This window comes from Vespula pensylvanica, chromosome 1 (genome assembly GCF_014466175.1).
Source record: "Vespula pensylvanica isolate Volc-1 chromosome 1, ASM1446617v1, whole genome shotgun sequence".
NCBI lineage: Eukaryota > Metazoa > Arthropoda > Insecta > Hymenoptera > Vespidae > Vespula > Vespula pensylvanica.
The window spans coordinates 17,784,137-17,804,711 of NC_057685.1; the positions used below are offsets into that span (position 1 = coordinate 17,784,137).

Genomic DNA, 20,575 nt, shown 5'->3' on the forward strand with positions numbered 1-20,575 from the left:
TCACAAAAATGAATTACGTATTTATATATTTCTAAAAGTAAATTTTCATCGAATGATGTTAATAATAGAAGAGAGAGAAACAAATGATTAAAGGCATCAATCGGAAACGAGCCATTTAAAAAGTGACACAAATCGTAATGACATCGTTTTCTATTTCACACCTTTCTTCTCCGGTCAATTTTCATCTCACGGTAGTTAATATGATATTACATTTTTTTCTTGTTCTTTTTTCTATTTTCTTGCTTCTAATTTTACGTCATGTACAACTAATAACTCATATATCAAATGATCAATGATGCTTGAAATCGTTCTTAAAAAAAAAAGGATCACGAACGTGCCGAGAACGTCACGAATTCACATCATCGAAAGAGAAAACCATAATAGAGATGTCGTTTCCTGCCTCTTCATCATTACTGTTGTCGAATATAACATACATACATACATACATATATATATATATATATATATATATATATATATTCATACATCGAGAAACAATGGAATCCATCTTATCATCTATGAAAATAGGACTACGTTGTATTTCTGTTTCTACAAGTATAAACGTGATTTCACAAACGATGACATCAGTAAAAACCATAAAAATAACGGTAAATATAACGCATTATTATGGGTTATCCCGCCGATAATTAAAAACGAATGTAAATCCCATATCACGGAGTAAATCTATGTATAACTTTCACCGCGTACCATTTTTCTAGATAATTTCTACCGGTTGCGATTATCAAACAAAAAATTCGATTTTAAATTATAAAAAATTGAATAAATGTGTAGAAAAATAAGTTTTCATTATTATCTTTGAATAATTCTAATTAAAAAAATAATTAAAAAATATTATCACGTTTCTCGTATGGTTGAAAATTGATTATGATGATGAAGATGAAGACGTATAAAAAAATTCTCCCATATAATCTAAATAATATATGGTCTTTTTGTCTTTCTCTGTCTCTCTTTCTCTCTCTTTCTCTTTCTCTCGATCAAATTCTTTCTAAGATGATCCAAAGATAGGTAGAAGAAATACCGTAATAGAGAGAGAAGGCTATGGGACAGAACAGTGAAACCGTAAGTAGTTTTTTTTCTTCCCATACGTACATAGATACTTATATACATATGTATACGTATAAATATACATACATGCATACTGCAAACCGGTCGTGAAACTACTTCATGCCACATGAAGAGAGTCGAAGTCAGTCATCGAGAAACTTTCGAAACGAGCGTGCGTGTCCTGGCCTGAATCAGGCCCAAGATGGCTTTCGGCTTTACATTGATATTCTTTGTTATCGCTCTTGGTACATTTGTCGATGCTGGACCTTATACAAACATCAGCGAGCGAATGCTCAAGGACGATGTTATTACGTCCGATAAAGACAATTCCTTGAACGAGAACCAAAACACCGAAAGGTTTGTGATAACTATAGTATTACCAAATATTTTATTTACATTTGATTTTCATATTCAACGTTAGAATATTAAAAATTGATGTGATGATTAAAAAATGTTAAATAGAAATATTGAGAGAAAGAGAGAGAAAAAATAAAATAATCTTCGAAACCTAAACAGTTTTTCTAAGATCTTACTAGGACTTTTCTAAGATATTATATTAAAAAGGATATTAAAAATTAATGTAGTAATTATATAAAAAAATATTTGATATAATAAAATAATCGTTCGTACATGAACAATCTTTTTAAAATCTTATTTCTGATCAACGATAAATTAATCTAATATTTCATATCTTGAAACGTCGAGATATAAATTAATGTGATAATTAGAAATTGTTAAACAAAACGAAATTTGAACAATCTTCCAAGGAGTCACGACTATCAATTAAACTCATCATCCTATTCATTTTTATATCATACATAAAACAATTAACAATTTTACACTTTTAATAAATTTAAAATATAAGCATAAATTATGTATAAATATATATATATATTTTTTCTTTAAATTTATTTACGACCTTGATAATCATAGTCAGTATAATGTAATCGCTTCCGAGTTATTCGATGCACGTAAAAGAAGATCAGCAACCAATGAACGAAGACTACTTGTTCCACTTCGTCCGTTTCGATCCGGTCAGCAATAAACGACGAAGTGGACCGAGCGAACAAACTTCTTTTGTTTTTAATGTTTTATTCTTCCTTCTTTTAGAATGAACCGAGATACAAGTCGGTCGCGAAAAGATGCGTTGAAGACATGAAAAAGGGGGAAGGATGCTGTGTCAGAAATTAGTTAACGATTCTCAAGCGATAAATGTCTCATTAGAAGTCTCTTAAATGATGTTCACTAACGATCAATCGCTTTCTCTCAATACTACCCTTCTTATTGAAAATTAACGTTTATTATAATATCTAACATACTTTCTACAGAGACGAGGTGTCTAATTTTCTTCTTGTTTTTTTTTATTTTTGTTGCAAAACATAAACATAAATCCATTCCTCACGTTGAGTTTGATTTATTTATCGTTCGACTTTACGTGAAAATAATATCGATGCACTTGTCATCTTTTTCATCGTATTCTTTCAGTTTTATTATTAATAAAGACACGGAAAAATCAATACCTATCGATGTATATGATGATGAATATGAAGATGAAGACGAAGAACTTGAAAAATACAGAATTTCATCGAGAAAATCGTCAGACGACAATAACAGAGCATTTTCTTTATTTGGTACTGTTGAATCTGTTTTCTCAGCAATGGCAAATAGTCTGAATAATATTGTAAATAGTATGATGGGAACACAGACGAAGAGTTCAGTTATGCGAAGCAACAGAGTCAGTTATAGAAATCATCAACTGATAAGAATATTTCCTATAACTGATGAACATATTAATGAACTCCGTGAGCTCAGGGATTCTGAACCTGACGATATTAAATTTTGGAATGATCCCATATCGAATAGGTAAAATAAAAAAAGTAATGGGAACATTCTTTCGAGTTATGAAAAATAATTGAAATTCTTTTAATCAGGACGACCGACGTCGTAATCGCACCGGAAATTGTCTCGGATGTAAAGGAATACTTGAAGGGTCATCAAATTGATTTTAAAGTACTAATATCGGATCTACAGGTACTTATATCGTTTAATTAACATTGATGTTCTCTTTTTGAAATAAAAAAAAAAGAAAAGCAAAAAAAAATAAGAACAAGGATAATTATTCACTGTCGTTTCAGTGACCTTCTTAGATAATCTTAGTAATTACTTGATTAGCACTTTTCAACTGACTTTTTTATTCGTGATTTGACGAACAAGAGGAGCGATATATTCTTTGACAAGTTATAATTATTCAACTATAATAGACCAGAGAGGAGTGCCAGTTTCATGGTTGACTTTCTTTATCTAGCATGGGAAGTCTGTTAAACGTTGAAACGATAATAGTTATATACTCTTCTTTTATTTCCAAATGAACATATATAAATCATAAAAAACATTATGTCCCAAATAGAGAGAAAACGTTTTCGTTATTTGCCCTAACGACTTAGAAACTTTTTTGTCTTAGAAGACGATCAATTATCAAAATCCAAAGATGTCTAAGGAACAACGTGCTGATCTTGTAAGCAGTCAGGGACACACCATGACTTGGAGACGATATCATCGATATGGGGGTACTGTTTTCTTTTCTCTAAGAATATTCTGAAAATATTATATAAAATAAATAATAATATGAAATAAATGATAATTAAATAATAAATAAGAAAACTTGTTTTTCTTAGAAATCCTTAGATATTTGGAATACCTTGCATTCAGATATCCAACTATGGTTGAAATAATTACTATCGGTCATAGTTATGAAGGATTACCAATAAAAATGGCGAAAATATCAACAGGTCCTAAACGTGACGGTGAAGCAAAACCTGCGATTTGGATCGACGCTGGTATGCATATATTTTTTCTTTTTAATGATAATAAACGTTCTTTCTTTCGACAATAAAACATTTTTATTTCCCGGTTCTGTTATTCGATTAGGAATGCATGCCCGAGAATGGATCAGTGTTGCCGTTGCAACCTACATATTAAGTCAATTGGTTGAAAAAAATTCATCTTATACGAAATTGTTGGAAGTTTCCGATTGGATGATATTACCTGTAGCAAACCCGGACGGATATGAGTACACACACACGTATGATAGACTATGGAGAAAAACTCGAAGTTATCATGGAGATCGAGAAGCCAGGTAAATAAATATACTTCAACTATTTTCAATATTTGAGCAATATTTTAAATAATAATTTGAGCAATAATTTATTTAAAAATCATTTTTATCCATGGATACATCGATGCCATGGATATATCAATGTATGTGATACGATGTAATTTTACAAATATGATACATTATACATATATCGTAATACAGGACTATTTTCATATTTTTATGGAAATTTTTAATGAAAATTTTCATAAAAATTTTTTACATTCATTATTAAAATTATTCTGTTTATTATAAATTTTAATATTAAACATTATTGAAACTCTGAAAATCTCTACTTTAATAGATATTTATATATCTAAGCAAGAATGAAACAAGGAAAAAAATCTAAATAAAAATTTTAATAATTTAAGATATTCGCCATCGAGTTTGTTTCATTTAATGTCACACTATACCAAATGGTTTTGGTCGAAATGCGAAGGAGTAGATCCAAATCGAAATTTTGGATATCAATGGGGTGAACGTAACAATGGTGGAACTAGTTTAGATCCTTGTCACGAAACTTATGCTGGTCCTTATGCTTTTTCTGAACTTGAAACTAAAGCAATTGCGGAATATATTATGGCTAATCGACAGAACATTAGGTAAAATTTCCATAAAATATCAAACATATATGTTTATATTTGTAAAGGATACATGTATAGCTACGTATGTATCTATTTCCATATGCGTTTAATTTTTTTAGAATGTATTTGACGTTACATTCGTATGCACAAATGTGGTTATCACCTTGGGCTTACGTTAGAAATAGCCCAGCTGATTATTCAGAATTAACAAACGTAGCAAAAAGAGCTGTGAACGCTATAGCCAAAGTTCATGGTACCCATTATCAAGCCGGTCCAGCAGCTGATCTCTTATATCCAACCTCAGGTATAAATTTCCAATACATCGATAATAACATTATATTAGAAATTAGAAAACTTATCATTTTCTACTTCATTAATTTTTCTGTTAAACTTTTTTATCAATGATTAAACTTAGATAATCATCATCTTTCACGATGAGTGGAAAGTCCAAGTCCAATTAATAAAGAGGGAACTAATTGTCCAGAGATAAGCTAGAAAAATAATTGATTGTTCTCGCGAATATCTTGTTGATAAAAAGAAGATAACATAGTAGATATAGCGGAGGTTATAGATCTAAAGCAAAGAAAAATATAAAAAGATGTTTCAAAATATGATTTAATTTATTTTTTTTTTTAGGAGCTTCGGACGATTGGGCCAAAGTTACGGCCGGAATAAAATATGCTTATACCGTCGAACTTCGCGATCGTGGAACTTATGGTTTTCTACTTCCAGCAACGCAAATTGTACCAACTGGAAGAGAAATTTGGGCTGGAATACGAGCGATCGCTCGCCTAGTTACATGCAACACGTAACGCTAATCTTCTTACGTGAATCTCTCGACTACTTGATTTTAATAGGAAAATTATCTATATTTTATATCGATAGATCAATGATAAATTTAGATAGAATTTGTCGCGAGTACAACATTATTTATGTGCACGAAGTTTTCATTTATAATATAATTTTTCTTCATTAGAACATTTATATTATAGCTAGTCAAAATTTAACATATTAGATATTTATGTATTTCGAAAGTTATACGTATATTCCCTCTCTCTCTCTCTCTCTCTCTCTCTCTCTCTCTCTCTCTCTCTCTCTCTCTCTCTCTCTCTCTCTCTCTCTCTCTCTCTCTCTCTCTCTTTTAATCTTTTAGATCAAACATATTCTAGATATACAAAATAGAATGAATACACCACTAATAGAATTTATTCATTATTGACAACCACAAACTACTCAGGTTTTTATATACTTTTCTTAATTAACCTAATAATTTTATAACGATATTATTTATATATAACACTTTCAAATGGTTTAATATAAGACTTGTAATAAGATTAATAAGATAAGATTTCTAACAATGTACTTGAGCATACAACTGCCATGTGTACAGATATATTATTATTATTATTATTATTATTATTATTATTATTATTATCATCATCATTATTATATTATTGTTATACTTATATTAATATACACATATTAACATTAATATATAAATTATTTATGTTTGTTAAATATAAAATTGGTTTCTTATTCGATGGTATTTTAATCTTTACTAAAAAAGAAATAAAAATTTTTCAAAATTATTTTTCAAATTTATTTTATATTTAAAATAAATCTTGTAATAAAATCATATTAATTGAGTTATGTAATAGAAATGCCTTAATCGTATTAAAATTATTTCGTTATTAATATTAAGATTATTACATTGAAAGAGTATACATGTATATTTTACCGAAAAGCATCAGCAAACACTTGTATAATAAAGATCAATGACATAATATCTTTTTTTTTTGAGTACTTTTCTTATCAAAATAAGTCTAAATCTAACGATATTCTTATCAGATATCACTAGTATTTCACCTTATATATATCGACAAATTTTGGTCACTTTCAGTTGTTAAGTATTTTTCATAATAATGTTAGTCAAATTCATTCTCGCTACTATCCTGGTAATCCAGGGTAAGTATTCAAAAAAAAAGATTACTCTACTCAACGTATTAGTAAAAGTAGAAAAGAAAAATAAAAAGTAACAAAAGAGAATTGAATTTTTACAAAAATTTGTAGCATGTTGGGCCACACCCTTAAGCCCACGTATCACGGGTGGAAATAATGCCGAACCAGGCCAATTCCCATATCAAGTATCCGTTCGCTGGGCTTTTCCACCTTTTCTCTCTGCCAGACACGTTTGTGGTGGATCTGTCTTAAACAACAACTATGTGTTAACCGCTGGACACTGTGTCTTTAAGTTTGGATCCTACAGTGTTGCAGTTGGTAAACACTATCTTCTTCGATCCGAAGAAACTGAACAAGTCGTCAATGTCGCAAAGGCGATCGTTCACGAAGGCTACAAAGGGTAAAAATATCAAATATTGCATCCCTATGAGATATCAAATAATATTTTTCTTCTTCTTTATCTTTATTTATTTTTCTCTTTCTCTCTATTAACGAATATATCGTCTTTCAGAGGCATATCTCAACATGACATTGCTCTATTGAAATTGCAAACGCCATTGAATTTTAATAAGAGAGTCGTAGCGGTCAGTCTTCCTGCTCAAGATAAACAAGTAACTGGAAATGCAGTTCTTACGGGATGGGGCTCGGTATCGACGAAACTTAGGCCAATACTTCCGTCTGTTCTTCAAACAGCTGTAGTCCCTCTATTAAGTAACAATGAATGCTTGGTTAAACTCCAATCCGTCAAAAGTATCACTGGAAAGAAACCACAACTTTTCTCAACTCAAATTTGCTCTAGTGCTGGAAATAATAATAATCTTTCTGCTTGTTCCGTAAGTTGTTGAAAGAACAAATTCATTATTGAAAATTTATTAGAAATTTCTTTTTCTTTGCGATCATGATCTTTAATATTGATTATCTTTTTAGGGTGACTCTGGTGGTCCATTGGTTCAGTTTGTGGATAAAAAACCTGTCCAAGTTGGTGTTGTCTCGTGGGGAACTTATCCATGTGGACATGGCTTGCCATCAGTTTATACTCGCGTCGCTTCTTACGTTAAGTGGATCAAGGAACATACGGCTTAATTGATAAGATTTTGTTACGAGAATGTAAATTAATTTTTGATAATGACAATTGATCGAATTTATAAAAAAGAAAAAAATCATTTTAATAAACTATAATTAATCATATAATTAATTATGCCTGTGATTTAAATTATATAATCATAGCCCTAATGACATAGCCTTAATTTTTGGACTTTCATAAAATTACTTTAATAAATTACATTTAAAATCCGATAAAAAAAAAAAGAATCGATTTATATTTGATTAATATTATAATGAAACGAACAGAATAAATATAGAACTTGATGACCAACATATACTCTCGTTTCGTATCCGTAGATATTGTTTTTGTATTTTTCTATTTAATAGATAATATATCGCAATTGATCATAATGAAATAGATAATAATAAAAGTGATTAATTGGAAAAAAACCCTTAAATGTAATGATACAGTATATCATTGAATTCATTCAAACAATTCCAAATAAAAGCAATCTTAAAGAGCTAACGAGTTTATCATTATCTACCGATTTCTTCTTTATTGATATATCGTTCTTTCTTTTCAATAAAAATCCTCTTTATTAATATATCATTCTTTCTTTTCAATAAAAATCAATGAATTGTCTTTGTTCGATCTTTATCTTAACGAGGATTATATTCTATATTATTCTTCATGAAAATTTATTGATAACCTTCTTTATCTTTCAAATATATCCATTTGTAATTTCAGACACGATATTAAAAATTATTACTAATTATCATTCTTTTTAAATGATTTATTTTAATTATTTTGAAAATTAAATGAAAAAAAAAACAGAAAAACCTATAAACTTTTTTCTTAAAATAACTTTGCAGAGAGAGTTCTTTAAATTTGTCTAATAATATTATAATATTACTAATAATATTAAAATTATCTAATAATATTTTATATTTAATTTAAGAAATGATCAAGTAGTAACAATAGAAATAGCATTAATTGTTTGAACATCGAAATTAATTACGATAATATAACATCAGAATTGTTACAAAAGATATCGAAAGTATAAAAAAATGATTGATCAATCACAATGGAAGCTAAGCAGCTCGTCGCGTAAAACAAAATCTTTTCTTATCTTACTTCTACCGTAACTCAATTGCAAGATGTACAAAGAATTTCCTTTTCTTTTTTTTTAATATAATCATTGATATCTCGCTACTGACGCATTGGAAAACGGACTATATAAAGCAAAGTAGAAAATCGAAATGCACATTAAACAACATGATGAAGCTTATTCTCTTCGCAACACTCTTCGTGGCGGCTCTTGCCGGTAAGTACACTTATATTTTAAATAAATAAATAAATAAATAAATAATTGCAAGAAATGAAACGATATAATATAAAATAAAAGAAAAAAAGATCAACTAAAGAATTAAAATAATAATTATTATAATAAAAAAGATTAAATTATATAATTTTCTAATATAATTATTATAATTTTCAGGGAAGCCCTATCTAGGTTTCAATTTACCCTTATTTTCTCCACGTATCGTTGGTGGATTAGAAGCAAACAAAGGTGAATTTCCCTATCAAGCATCCTTGCAATGGGGTATAACTTCTCTTAGTACTAAACACTTCTGTGGTGGATCGATCTTAAACGAGAGATGGATTCTAACTGCTGGACATTGTATTAACGCTGTTCCAAGTTTCGGAACATTCTGTGTGAAAGCTGGAAAGCATAACCTTCGTTACTCCGAGAGTAACGAACAAACTGTTGAAGTAGAGAAGTCTATCGTACATGAATACTACCCAGGGTAAGTCGGACTTAATCATTATTATTAAAATATTCGATCCTTCGATGTCGATTCATAAAATGAAAAAGTTTATTACGATATTTATCTATGAATAATCATTAAAAAAAAATTTAATTTATTTATATATATATATATATATATATATATAATCAAGTACATTTATAAATAAGATTTTCTACTTACAATAAAGTGACAATTATTTATGAATCAATCGAATAAATATGATATTATATAAAAAATAACTTTTATCATTTGGATTGATTCATAGATAAATATAAGTTATTAATAAGAAGTTTATTAAAATAAAGTAAGATTTATGAATAAACCGGATAAATAACAAAACTGAATGATCGAAATTTTCTAAATTTCAGTGGTGTTGCTCCTTACGACATAGCTCTGATAAAACTAAAGACATCTTTAAAAGAAAGCAAATCAGTATCCTTCATCAAGTTACCAAAATATGGAGATATACCAAAAGATAATGTCACTCTCAGCGGTTGGGGATCAGTATCGAATACTTCTGTCGCAAAGATGCCCGATGTTTTACAAAAAGCGATTCTTCCAACTGTCGATCTTGTTGAATGTAAAGAAGCATTATATAAAATAATTGGACCATCGCCTCTTCACGACACCAACGTTTGCACTGGTCCCTTGACCGGCGGATATTCAGCTTGCAGTGTAAGAATTAGTTTTAGTTAAACCATAAAACCTAATATTTCTAGAAACTATTTTTAACATGATGTTCCCGTTCGAATTTGTAGGGTGATTCTGGTGGCCCCCTCGTTCAGAATTCTACTGTAATTGGTATCGTTTCTTGGGGTATCATACCATGTGGTACTTATGGTGCGCCATCTGTCTATACGAGAGTTTCTGCATTCACTGATTGGATCGAAGACAAGATTAATAACAATTAATATTTCACTGGATACTTTTAATAAAATACTTCCAACCGATCACTTTCACTTTCGCTAATAACTTTTTTTCTGCAATAAAGAAATTTTTAAACATTTATCTAATCGTACTTTTTTATATTAAACATTCCTCTCCAAGCAAGAACATGTTATTTATTGTCTATATTGCACTCATACAATAATACAATATACATATACTTATCGATTTATCTTTCCTTCGTTTTTCTTTTATCTTATTTCTATTGAAATTCAATTACGATTTTCTTATTGTTTTCTTTTTTTTTTTATTCTTTTTAATATAATCATCAATATCTCGCTGTAAATGCATTCGAAAACAGGATATATAAAACGAATAAGAAACTCTAAATGCACGTCAAATGACACTTGAACGACATTAAACAACGATGAAACTCATTCTCTGTGCAACACTTTTCGTGGCGGCTCTGGCCGATAAATTTATATATGAAAATAAACTTATAAGTAATTAATCCAACTTATAGTAATTAATCCAGACAACTAAAAGATACAACATTAAAATAACAAGAAAGAAAAACTAATAATTATTATCATTTTCAGAACCCTATCCAGGTTTAAAGACGCCATCATTTTCACCACATATCATCAGTGGATCAGATGCAAACAATGGTAAATATCCTTATCATGTTTCTTTGCAATGGGGTGCAACTGCTTTTAGGCTTCAACATTTTTGCGGTGGAGCGATCATAAACAAGAATTGGATTCTAACTGCCGCACATTGTGTTTTCTCTGTCCCAACTTACGGAAAGTTCGTTGTGAAAGCTGGAAAATATAATCTTCGTTCTACCGAGACTAGCGAACAAACTGCTAATGTAGAAAAATCCATCGTACATGAATCTTACATGGGGTATGTTAAACTTAATCATTCATGTTCAATCAAACATTAGCTGGATTTGTCAAATAAAAAATTTTTATTACTATGAAAAAAAAAAAAAAAACATAATAATTGATTGATATTTTATAAATTTCAGTGGCGTTGTACCCTACGACATAGCTCTCCTAAAATTAAAGACACCATTATCGTTGAACAATGCAGTATCCGCAGTGAATTTACCAAATAATGGAAGCATACCAGACAAATATTCATACTATTTTCTTAGCGGTTGGGGATCCATATCGACTACTTCTATCGCAGAGATGGCTTATAATTTGCAAGCAGTGGCTGCTACGCTTCTACCTTTGGATCAATGTGCTAATACCTTGGAGAAATTGATCGGATCTTCACCTCTTCACGAAACTAACATTTGCATTACACCCATGAACGAAGCAATTTGTCGTGTAAGAAATAGTTCTGGTTGAACGATAAAATAGAATATTTGATGGGAACATTTTAATGAGATATTCTTGTTTGATTTTCAGGGTGATTCTGGTGGTCCTCTCGTCCTTAAGAAATCTTATAATGTATTTGAAATAATCGGTATCGTTTCTTGGGGTATCTTACCATGTAATACTCGTAACGCACCATCCATCTACACCAAAGTTTCTGCATTCTCTGATTGGATTCAAACCAATATTAATATTAATTAATTGTTCATTCATTGCTCTTGAAGAAATGTTTCTAATCGATAAATTTCACTTTTGCTAGTGACTTTTTCCTGCAATAAAAAAGTTTTTAAATATTTATCTGATCGCATGTTTTTTATGTTAAAAGTTTTTCTTCAAACAAGACAATATTTTTTAATTGACGTTATATTTTATTATTACAATTGTACGACAGTACGATACATGTATGTATTTACTGATTAATCCATTCTTAATCTTTTCTCTATCTTCTTATCTTATTATTTATAAACATGAATGAAACGATAAACTAGGACGTCATTTCCTTGTTTCATTTATCAATTTTTTAGATAAGTAGTTTATTAACTCTATCATATTTTCTATTGATTTATAAATAACAATCAAACATGCGGAAAAACTCTTTAATCTAATCCTGACCTTTCCAAAGATAAAAGAATCAAGGTCCAGTACTCCATAAACAGAAATCTTGTGATACATAAAACAACAAAAAGGAACCAGTTCTGATCTATCGATGTAGAAACACGATATAATAGAAAATCAAGTTCCTCCTCCACAAAATGATCTTCCGCATCCGCTCTAAGCTCTCACTTAGACTTCAGAAAACGATCATTCGATCTTGAATGTTTACAGTCAACGAATCGTGCAAACCAAAAAAAAATTTGATTAAAATTAATTAAGATTTCAATGATGATCGATGTATTATCGTTGTTACTTCTATATTTAAGTGTGGTGACGTGTAAAGATATTGAAGGTAAGTGAACAAATTTTTCAAGATCAGAACATTTATACACACACACGAACATTATATATATATATATATGTATATTATATTAATAATCAATAATACATACATTACTATACAGTACATCAAATTAAAAGCAAAAAAAATTAGAATTTTCAAAAATTTATTTCTATTCTTGTTGATAAATCGATCTATAAATAAGACAATCTTATGATCATAGAATTTCCACAACGATCAATGATGCTAGCCCAAAGACCAACAAGAATAGTAGGTGGAAAGAATGCAGAGAAAGGATTGTATCCTTGGCAACTGTCCATTCATTGGGGTGATCCTTTACGTAAATTACCACAAAGACATATCTGTGGTGGAAGTTTGTTAACAGCAGGCTGGGCATTAACAGCTGGCCATTGTAAAACTCTGGCACCGAAAAGCGGAGAATTTCTTATTTTAGCAGGCAAATATAAGTTGGGTGTTCTCGAAGATACTGAACAAAGTAGAAAGGTTGTTAAAGTTTTTGTCTATCCTATATATAACGGGTGAGTAATATTTTTTGCAAGGATTTCTCTAACATTAAATTTTATTTAAATTAAAAATTATTCAAAATTTTGTTAGAACCGTCGCACCTTACGACATAGCACTGATGAAACTAGAATACCCATTCGAGTTGAATCCATTCGTGTCAACGGTTCTCTTACCATATCCTGAAACTATTCCCAAAGGAGAAGCTATATTAACTGGATGGGGAAGTATAAGTAGAACGAAACTTCCAAAAAATCCAGAAATTCTTCAAGTTGCCACATTAAAAATATTAGATTACAATTTGTGTAAACGTACGTTGGACAAGAGTTTACGTCACGAACGTCGAAATCCTTTAGATCCAACAAATATTTGCACAGGACCACTCGATGGTAGTTTATCAGCTTGCAAGGTAGAATTCGATCGTTTGTAATACGTATCTACATCTTCCATTAATTTTTATTAACAATTTTCACCATATTTTTTTTTCTTTTGTTTTCAGGGAGATTCAGGAGGACCATTGGTGTCATTAAACGCATTTGGACAAGCAGAAATAATCGGGATAGTTTCATGGGGTCTTTTCCCATGCGGTGGCAAAAATGCACCTTCGGTTTATACCAGAGTATCAGCATACATCACATGGATCTCCTGGCTAATGTTGAATCATTGATGAATCGACACGAATAAACTTCAACGATAGAACCAATGAAAGGAGCGTTCTTGAAATTGTTTTATTATAAATATATTTTATTGTTAAATAAAAAATAATTATATTATATATATATATATCTATATAGATATACTACCTGACTGGTACTGACAAATAATAATTCGATAGATTAATAATAGAAGATTATGGCATTTGTAGATTTTGACATGTAACATACTATCTAATGGCAACTCGTTGTGTATATATATATATATATATATATATATATACCTACTTAAGTAAAAAAAAAAATATATCGCTTAAAAGTAATACAAAATAAATATCGAATATATATGTATATATCTATTTTCAATTATTATAACAATTTGCAAGCTTCAGTGATAACTTGCACAGCAGCTAATGCTTCTTTAGCAGTAGGAACGATAAAACGCGCTGGTAGAACAAAACCATAAAACCCTGTATCTCTCAATTCAATTGTATAAGAATATTTGATTTTTAATATAGCCTTCGCCCAATCATCGGATCCACCTGCTGCTTCATACAAAGTTGTTGCACTGTTACCAACAGTATACGAACTCGCTGCTACATCAGCTTTTTTCATTGCTTTGGCAGCATTACGACCGATTCTATCAAGATCAGCGTAATCTGGTGGGACACGACGATCATAACCCCATGGATACAAGAAATATTGACCATAACTGTGGAACGTTAAGTATGCCTAAAATAAATTAAAAAATAAAAAAAAATAAAAAAAGAAAAACTCATCATCTTATCGACAGAATCGATTATTTTAAGAAAAAAAAAAAAAAAAGAAAGGAAAAGAAAGAAAGAAGATCCTAATTTCTTAAATCTCGAATACAATGACACAGTGAAACTTTCTACTCTTTGGAAAGTTAAAATTAACAAATACGTGACTGACCAGCATTTTTTGAATAGAAACCAACCTTAAAATCAGCTGCACTAGCCTCGAAGAAATTCCTAATAGCATTTGTTTCCGGTTCAGAAAACGCAGCAGATCCAGCAAAGATATCACTACAAGGATTCCTACTAGTACCCAATCCGCCCCACTTGTATCCGAAATTACGATTGAGATCTACACCGGCACATTGACTACCTGCATAATTTCGTCTATTTTTTCGCCAGAGACGATCATTCGTGAATGTGTATTCGTATCTAAGAAAAATAACAAAAAGAAAAAAAGAATAAAAACAAAATCGTCATATATTCTTGTGACCAAGAATAACTATTCAATTTATATATATATATATATATATATATACCCGTCTGGATTGACAACAGGAAGGATATAATAGTCAGCCTCCAGAGACTCGCTATTTTCAACGAGATAATCAATGATGTAAGTTACAGCTGCTGGGGATATCCATTCTCTAGCATGGGTACCACCATCGATCCATAGTGCTGGAACACCAGCCTTTCCATTACTAATCCTAAGAACCTAAATAATATAAATTAATTTATAAAGAAAAGTATTTTCACATTTTCGTATATGTATATATATATATATTTCTTTTTTTTAAAAAGAACTATATATACCTTCAAAGGTCTGCCTTCAGCAGAATTACCAATGTTCATGACAGAACAAACGTCTGGATAGGTTTGTGCTAAGAAATCGAGATATCCATAGATATCATCGAGTCTATGATAACTCGTCCATTCCATCCTATGACCTAATCATAACATCTTCATATTATTCGTAAGATTACATTCTGTTTATGTTGGAAATGATAAGTGGCAAGAAACCACTCCATAGATTCAGAGTACGACAAGCATATAAGATAAATAATTAAATCAATGAATAAATATATATATAAAAATAAATAAATAAATAAATAAATGTATATATATATGTACATGTGTATGTGTGTGTCTGTGTATAAAAAGAAATAAATAAATAAATGTATGTATGTATATTACTAGTTATAACGTATGTATGTATATGAGAAATACGAAGAATGAAAATTACAAGATTCTGAATCGACAGAGTGGATTGCACAGCCCAAAAAGCTCACCCCTAAAATGCCAAGGGCCACCACCTCCAACATAGTACGCATTAGCTATGGGATAACGAAGAGGACGAGGACGTGGATGATATTTACTTCGTTTTTTGACCACCATTCCCTGCCACCAAGCGTAACGAGCTAAAAAATTGCTACGATTCTGAATCCAACTATTTATTTCTAATTTTCTGATCAAACGCCAATGAAAAAAATTGTCTCGAAAATTTTCTCAAAACTTTAACTTTCTCGATTTTCCTCGAAATGAATGAAATTACAAAACGATCTATAAAATGATCTTCACGTGTTTACTAATAATTTTTATGTCTGATAGGACCACATCGGTGAATATCCAAACAAATTTACTTTGATTCCTAATCCAACTATTTATTTTTAATTTTCTAAGATTCATCGATAATTACTTGGAATATTATCTCGACATTCTAACATCGTTGATTTACCTTATATCTTCTCACTACGAAATGAAAGAAATTAGATTAGAAATCGATCGATAAAATGATCTACATATCTTCACTAATAATTTTGATATCACAGGATAGTATAGGTAAATTGAAAATGGGATAGAGAAAACGCTGAGTGTGACTGTAAACGATGATTAATAGATCAAAGAGAACGTTCTAACGCACGTTCACGCGCCTGAATTACAACTACATATGTATTTACATACACTCGCACATGCTTTCAACAGGTATAACTGTTTACGTTGAATCGATATTGTCGCACCGAACTCACGAATCTGGGTTACTAGGTTCAAACCATTATAGAGGTCAACGACACTTACGAGATACTTATAAATTCGGTCAAAATTTTCCAATACATATCAAAATGAAATTTTCATGGGATATTACGAAAGAGGAAATATATTTATCATCTATTAGCTGTTATCGAATATACCGAACGTTTCATTACTTTAGATAATTCTTTGTAACTTATTATCGTCTATTGCAATGATCATCATATTGTAACTATCATTAAAAATTATTACTTTCTTTTCTAATTTTCCATTAGTGAAATTGGCCGACGATCTATGGATCAAGAACAAAGAAATCGAAGGAAACCTCTCTATTGGAAAATCACTTTCTAATGGGTGATCTAGTAAGAGTTTCGATTTATTTTCAACAGCTTTCTTCGATACGTGATCAGTGTCGATAATGAAGTAACGATTATGTGCATTCGCATAAGTGATTGTATGAGAGAATGTTAAAAGAAATGAAATCCATTTCAATGGAAGAGTATACTATTATTTCTTCCTTTTTGTTTTCTAATCAATAATAGTAAAGCAAAAAACATTCAAGAGAAAAAAAAAAGAAGAGAAGAATTGAATGATCGATAAGCAAACGTGATTTATTCGAATATGACAGGCAATGAGCGAGCAGCAGAGATAAAGAACAAAACAAAATAAAAAACAAATCTATCGAACCTTTGCGTCCCTCTAATTCCTCCATTAATTCTTCCGACAATGGTGGATTTTCTTCGTCTATCGCTTTCTGTAGATCATTGATCACAACGTCATATCGAACGTTCTTTTCTCTCAAAATTCTTGATACTCTTGGTATTGCATCTTGCCTCACCATTATATCCATGGTAGTATCGTTACCAGACCAAACTGAGAATACTGTTTGTGAAAAAATAAAAAAGAATAAATAAATAAAAAGAAACAGAAACAGAACGAAAATTTCATACGTTACTCGAATCAAATCTATAACTTAACAAATAAAATAAATTAATTCACATCGAAGACGTAAATTCAATAAATCCAATAAAAAAAGAAACAGTAAAAAAAAAGAAACGAAAATAACAATAATAATAACAATAACAATAATAATAATAATACAAAATAAAAAGAACAATGTATCTACTAACATCCAGTTTCCTCAAACTCAGAAAGGACACCCGATTGGAGAACAGGTTGTCCGTCGGCAGGACGAACCCTCCACAATTGAGCCCCATCGTAGGTAACCTTAGCCTCACGAATTCTCACAGCTCTGCGAACGTTCGATCTCCCATCGAAGGAAGATTCCTCAACGATCTCGATCCAGTCCGGTATAACGAATTCCCTTTTATGTCGATTAACAGCAGCCGAGTCGACGATGTTTTGTGCCAATGAAAAAAATGTCAAAACAAGGAAGACAACAGCCCACCAACATTTTCTTCCTCTTTTAGAATAAGAAGTCTTCTTTTCAGCCATTGCTAGACTGAGAGACACTGTCCTTTGAAGATCGGTTAGCTCAGCTTTTATAACGTTCGATCCGGTCGACGATCGGGGAAGCCGCTAACGGTATCCACTCTGCGCCTGCTTGCCACGAATTCCGAGGATCTTTTATCTCTCTCTCTCTCTACCTCCTTCTCTCTTCTTCCCTCTCTTTCTCTCTTTCTCTCTTTCTCCTTTAGTCTCCCTCTTTCACCTCTCTTTGTTACTTTTCATTTAGCACAACAAGAGACGACTCTCTTTCGAATTCGAAATCGCCAATACGTAAGAAACTCGTGAAAAATAAATATCGCTCGTCTTCTTTTTTCCTATTCCTTTTTCTTACTTTTCTTTTCCATGCAACAAATTTCCTAAATTTTCATTAAATTTAATCGTCCGAACGTATACTAACTTAATTTTTGTATATTTAATATATAACTGTAATATACGTGGGCTATGTAGCAGCTAATCGCATTAATGTTTATTAATAATTAAATAACATTTTTGTAATCGTAATATATTGTAGATTTAAATCAATTTTATCATAATTTAATGAGTTATGAGTAATTTGATTTTTTGTTTTTTCCTTTTTCCTTGAAATTCCCTTTAATTTTGATTAATTAAACATTTAGTTGATCATCGTTCTTTGATTATGCGATACCCATCTATCGATATGTCCTTTAATAAAAATAGATACAATTTTGTTTTCAATATGGATTTAAATCAATTTTATAATAATTTAATACGTAGTTCGATTTTTGCTTTTTTTCTTTTTCTTTCCTTAATCCCTATAAATTCTCTTTAAATACGTATATTTAATTTTCACTTTTTATTTCATCTGTCTGATAAAGATGTCATTTAATTCCTTAACACTCTTTTGTATCCAATATTAATATTAATCAGTTTTATCACAATTTACGACATAGCTACCTTTGTCTTTTCTTTTCTCATTTTCCCGATTTAATTAGCAAATGTATACTTAATCTCTATTCTTCAATTATGTGATATGCAGATATCGTTTTATCCTATAATGATCAGTTACTCTTTCATATCCAATATTTTAGTTCAATATATTAGTTCACCAATATATATATATATATATATAAGTTTATCAATAAATCAATTTTGAAATAATTTAAAACATAGTTAAATTTCCGATATGTATAGTTAGACTTTTTATCATAAATATTTTTCTTCTTTTTGATATATTTAATATTGCACGATCTAATCTAATCAAATCTCCAACGTTTATATACGGAGATTGTATACGTATCAGATTTAGAAATACTCTTGTTCTTTGTGTAAATAATGAAATTGGTGTCATTAAATTATTATCGACATTTCTATCAATTTTTTCCTTTGTTTATCGTATAGTGACCACAGTCGATTACAATGAGGATAATAACGATGCTCGATCATATGCGATAAAAATTCACATATGATCTTTATTTAGATTTATCGAAACAATCCTCTTTATTCTTCAATTTATATCTGTGAATGTCATCTAAAGATATTAAAAATATTCACTTATGACAAAGAGACATGTAATGTGCTTTAATTTTACATTTAAGAAATTAGGATGTCAATATTAAAGATATAATAGCAACTACATCATGAATTTATCAATAATAAAACCAATCGTACACATGAAGGTTTAATTACAGTTATCGTATTGAGTTCGAAACTAATCAAGATAAACTAACTTACTTTCTAATCACAAGTAATAAAAATTATAGAGGCATAGATAATTTCTTAAAAAGCATTTTTATGCGATATCTATATCTTACAATAATAATTTTTAAACAAATAATTATTTTCCAAACACTTAAAAAATAGACAATTCTGATTTTCCATCACTTCAGGCTGGTTTATCACGTCTCTGATCTCATATTTACGCCAACAATAAATAAAAACGTAATTCTTGAACAATATTAATGAACAAAGAGTTTATGTATAAAAATAAAACTTATTAAAATATATGAAAGAATCATATTTTTCAAGAGTTGCTCTCGACTTGCTATTTGCGTAAATACTACTTTCGTCCTTTTTTCGTGAAAGATAGTTTCGTATGATGACGTCTTTTAACTGACTTTGACAACTATCGGATTAGTTTCCTTTTATATTCCAACGAGTAAACAAGAAGCTCTCTCTTTCTCCGCCTGAAAATTTCAAAATTAATACTCTCGTTTATTTAAAAATTATTTAAACAATCTCAAACGTATACGGAATGTAACTAACTAATATTTAAACAATAGTATATATATTTAAACATTTGATAGCGAGAAACACGCGATAAATATAAAATAATTTTAATTTATATTTCAATACTAACAAATTTTAATA

General features: G+C 30.0%; 5 protein-coding genes across 6 annotated transcripts; 4 read left to right on the forward strand and 1 right to left on the reverse strand.

Moving 5' to 3' along the window:
* The first annotated feature begins 449 nt into the window (after positions 1-449).
* On the forward strand, positions 450-5,855 carry LOC122637212 (carboxypeptidase B-like). Of its 2 annotated transcripts, XM_043829218.1 has the most exons (10): positions 450-1,080; positions 1,199-1,422; positions 2,551-2,928; positions 2,997-3,096; positions 3,527-3,632; positions 3,741-3,902; positions 3,994-4,201; positions 4,588-4,818; positions 4,920-5,104; positions 5,437-5,855. In XM_043829218.1, the coding sequence occupies exons 2-10, from the start codon at positions 1,268-1,270 to the stop codon at positions 5,610-5,612; spliced, it is 1,701 nt and encodes a 566-aa protein (XP_043685153.1). In that variant the 5' UTR covers positions 450-1,080; positions 1,199-1,267; the 3' UTR covers positions 5,613-5,855. The 2 variants fall into 2 exon arrangements, with proteins under 2 accessions (XP_043685153.1, XP_043685162.1); XM_043829227.1 differs by having other exon boundaries at positions 450-1,422; positions 3,530-3,632.
* An 825-nt stretch (positions 5,856-6,680) lies between these two features.
* Positions 6,681-7,938, forward strand: LOC122637267 (trypsin-1-like). The gene is made up of 4 exons (XM_043829276.1): positions 6,681-6,765; positions 6,871-7,159; positions 7,271-7,592; positions 7,687-7,938. Exons 1-4 carry the CDS (start codon positions 6,723-6,725, stop codon positions 7,840-7,842), a joined length of 810 nt encoding a protein of 269 aa, XP_043685211.1. The 5' UTR covers positions 6,681-6,722; the 3' UTR covers positions 7,843-7,938.
* A 1,090-nt stretch (positions 7,939-9,028) lies between these two features.
* LOC122637258 (trypsin-1-like) lies at positions 9,029-10,623 on the forward strand. The gene is made up of 4 exons (XM_043829264.1): positions 9,029-9,128; positions 9,303-9,612; positions 9,984-10,290; positions 10,374-10,623. The coding sequence occupies exons 1-4, from the start codon at positions 9,080-9,082 to the stop codon at positions 10,524-10,526; spliced, it is 819 nt and encodes a 272-aa protein (XP_043685199.1). The 5' UTR covers positions 9,029-9,079; the 3' UTR covers positions 10,527-10,623.
* A 252-nt stretch (positions 10,624-10,875) lies between these two features.
* Positions 10,876-14,313, forward strand: LOC122633413 (transmembrane protease serine 9-like). Its single transcript, XM_043821251.1, has 8 exons — positions 10,876-11,006; positions 11,100-11,406; positions 11,531-11,837; positions 11,919-12,085; positions 12,806-12,831; positions 13,025-13,358; positions 13,435-13,750; positions 13,841-14,313. Exons 1-8 carry the CDS (start codon positions 10,928-10,930, stop codon positions 14,006-14,008), a joined length of 1,704 nt encoding a protein of 567 aa, XP_043677186.1. The 5' UTR covers positions 10,876-10,927; the 3' UTR covers positions 14,009-14,313.
* A 22-nt stretch (positions 14,314-14,335) lies between these two features.
* On the reverse strand, positions 14,336-18,325 carry LOC122637242 (carboxypeptidase B-like). The gene is made up of 6 exons (XM_043829240.1): positions 17,908-18,325; positions 17,465-17,659; positions 15,563-15,696; positions 15,289-15,464; positions 14,953-15,181; positions 14,336-14,726 (listed from the first exon to the last, which is right to left on the reverse strand). Exons 1-6 carry the CDS (start codon positions 18,230-18,232, stop codon positions 14,364-14,366), a joined length of 1,422 nt encoding a protein of 473 aa, XP_043685175.1. The 5' UTR covers positions 18,233-18,325; the 3' UTR covers positions 14,336-14,363.
* Between the last annotated feature and the right edge of the window lie 2,250 nt (positions 18,326-20,575).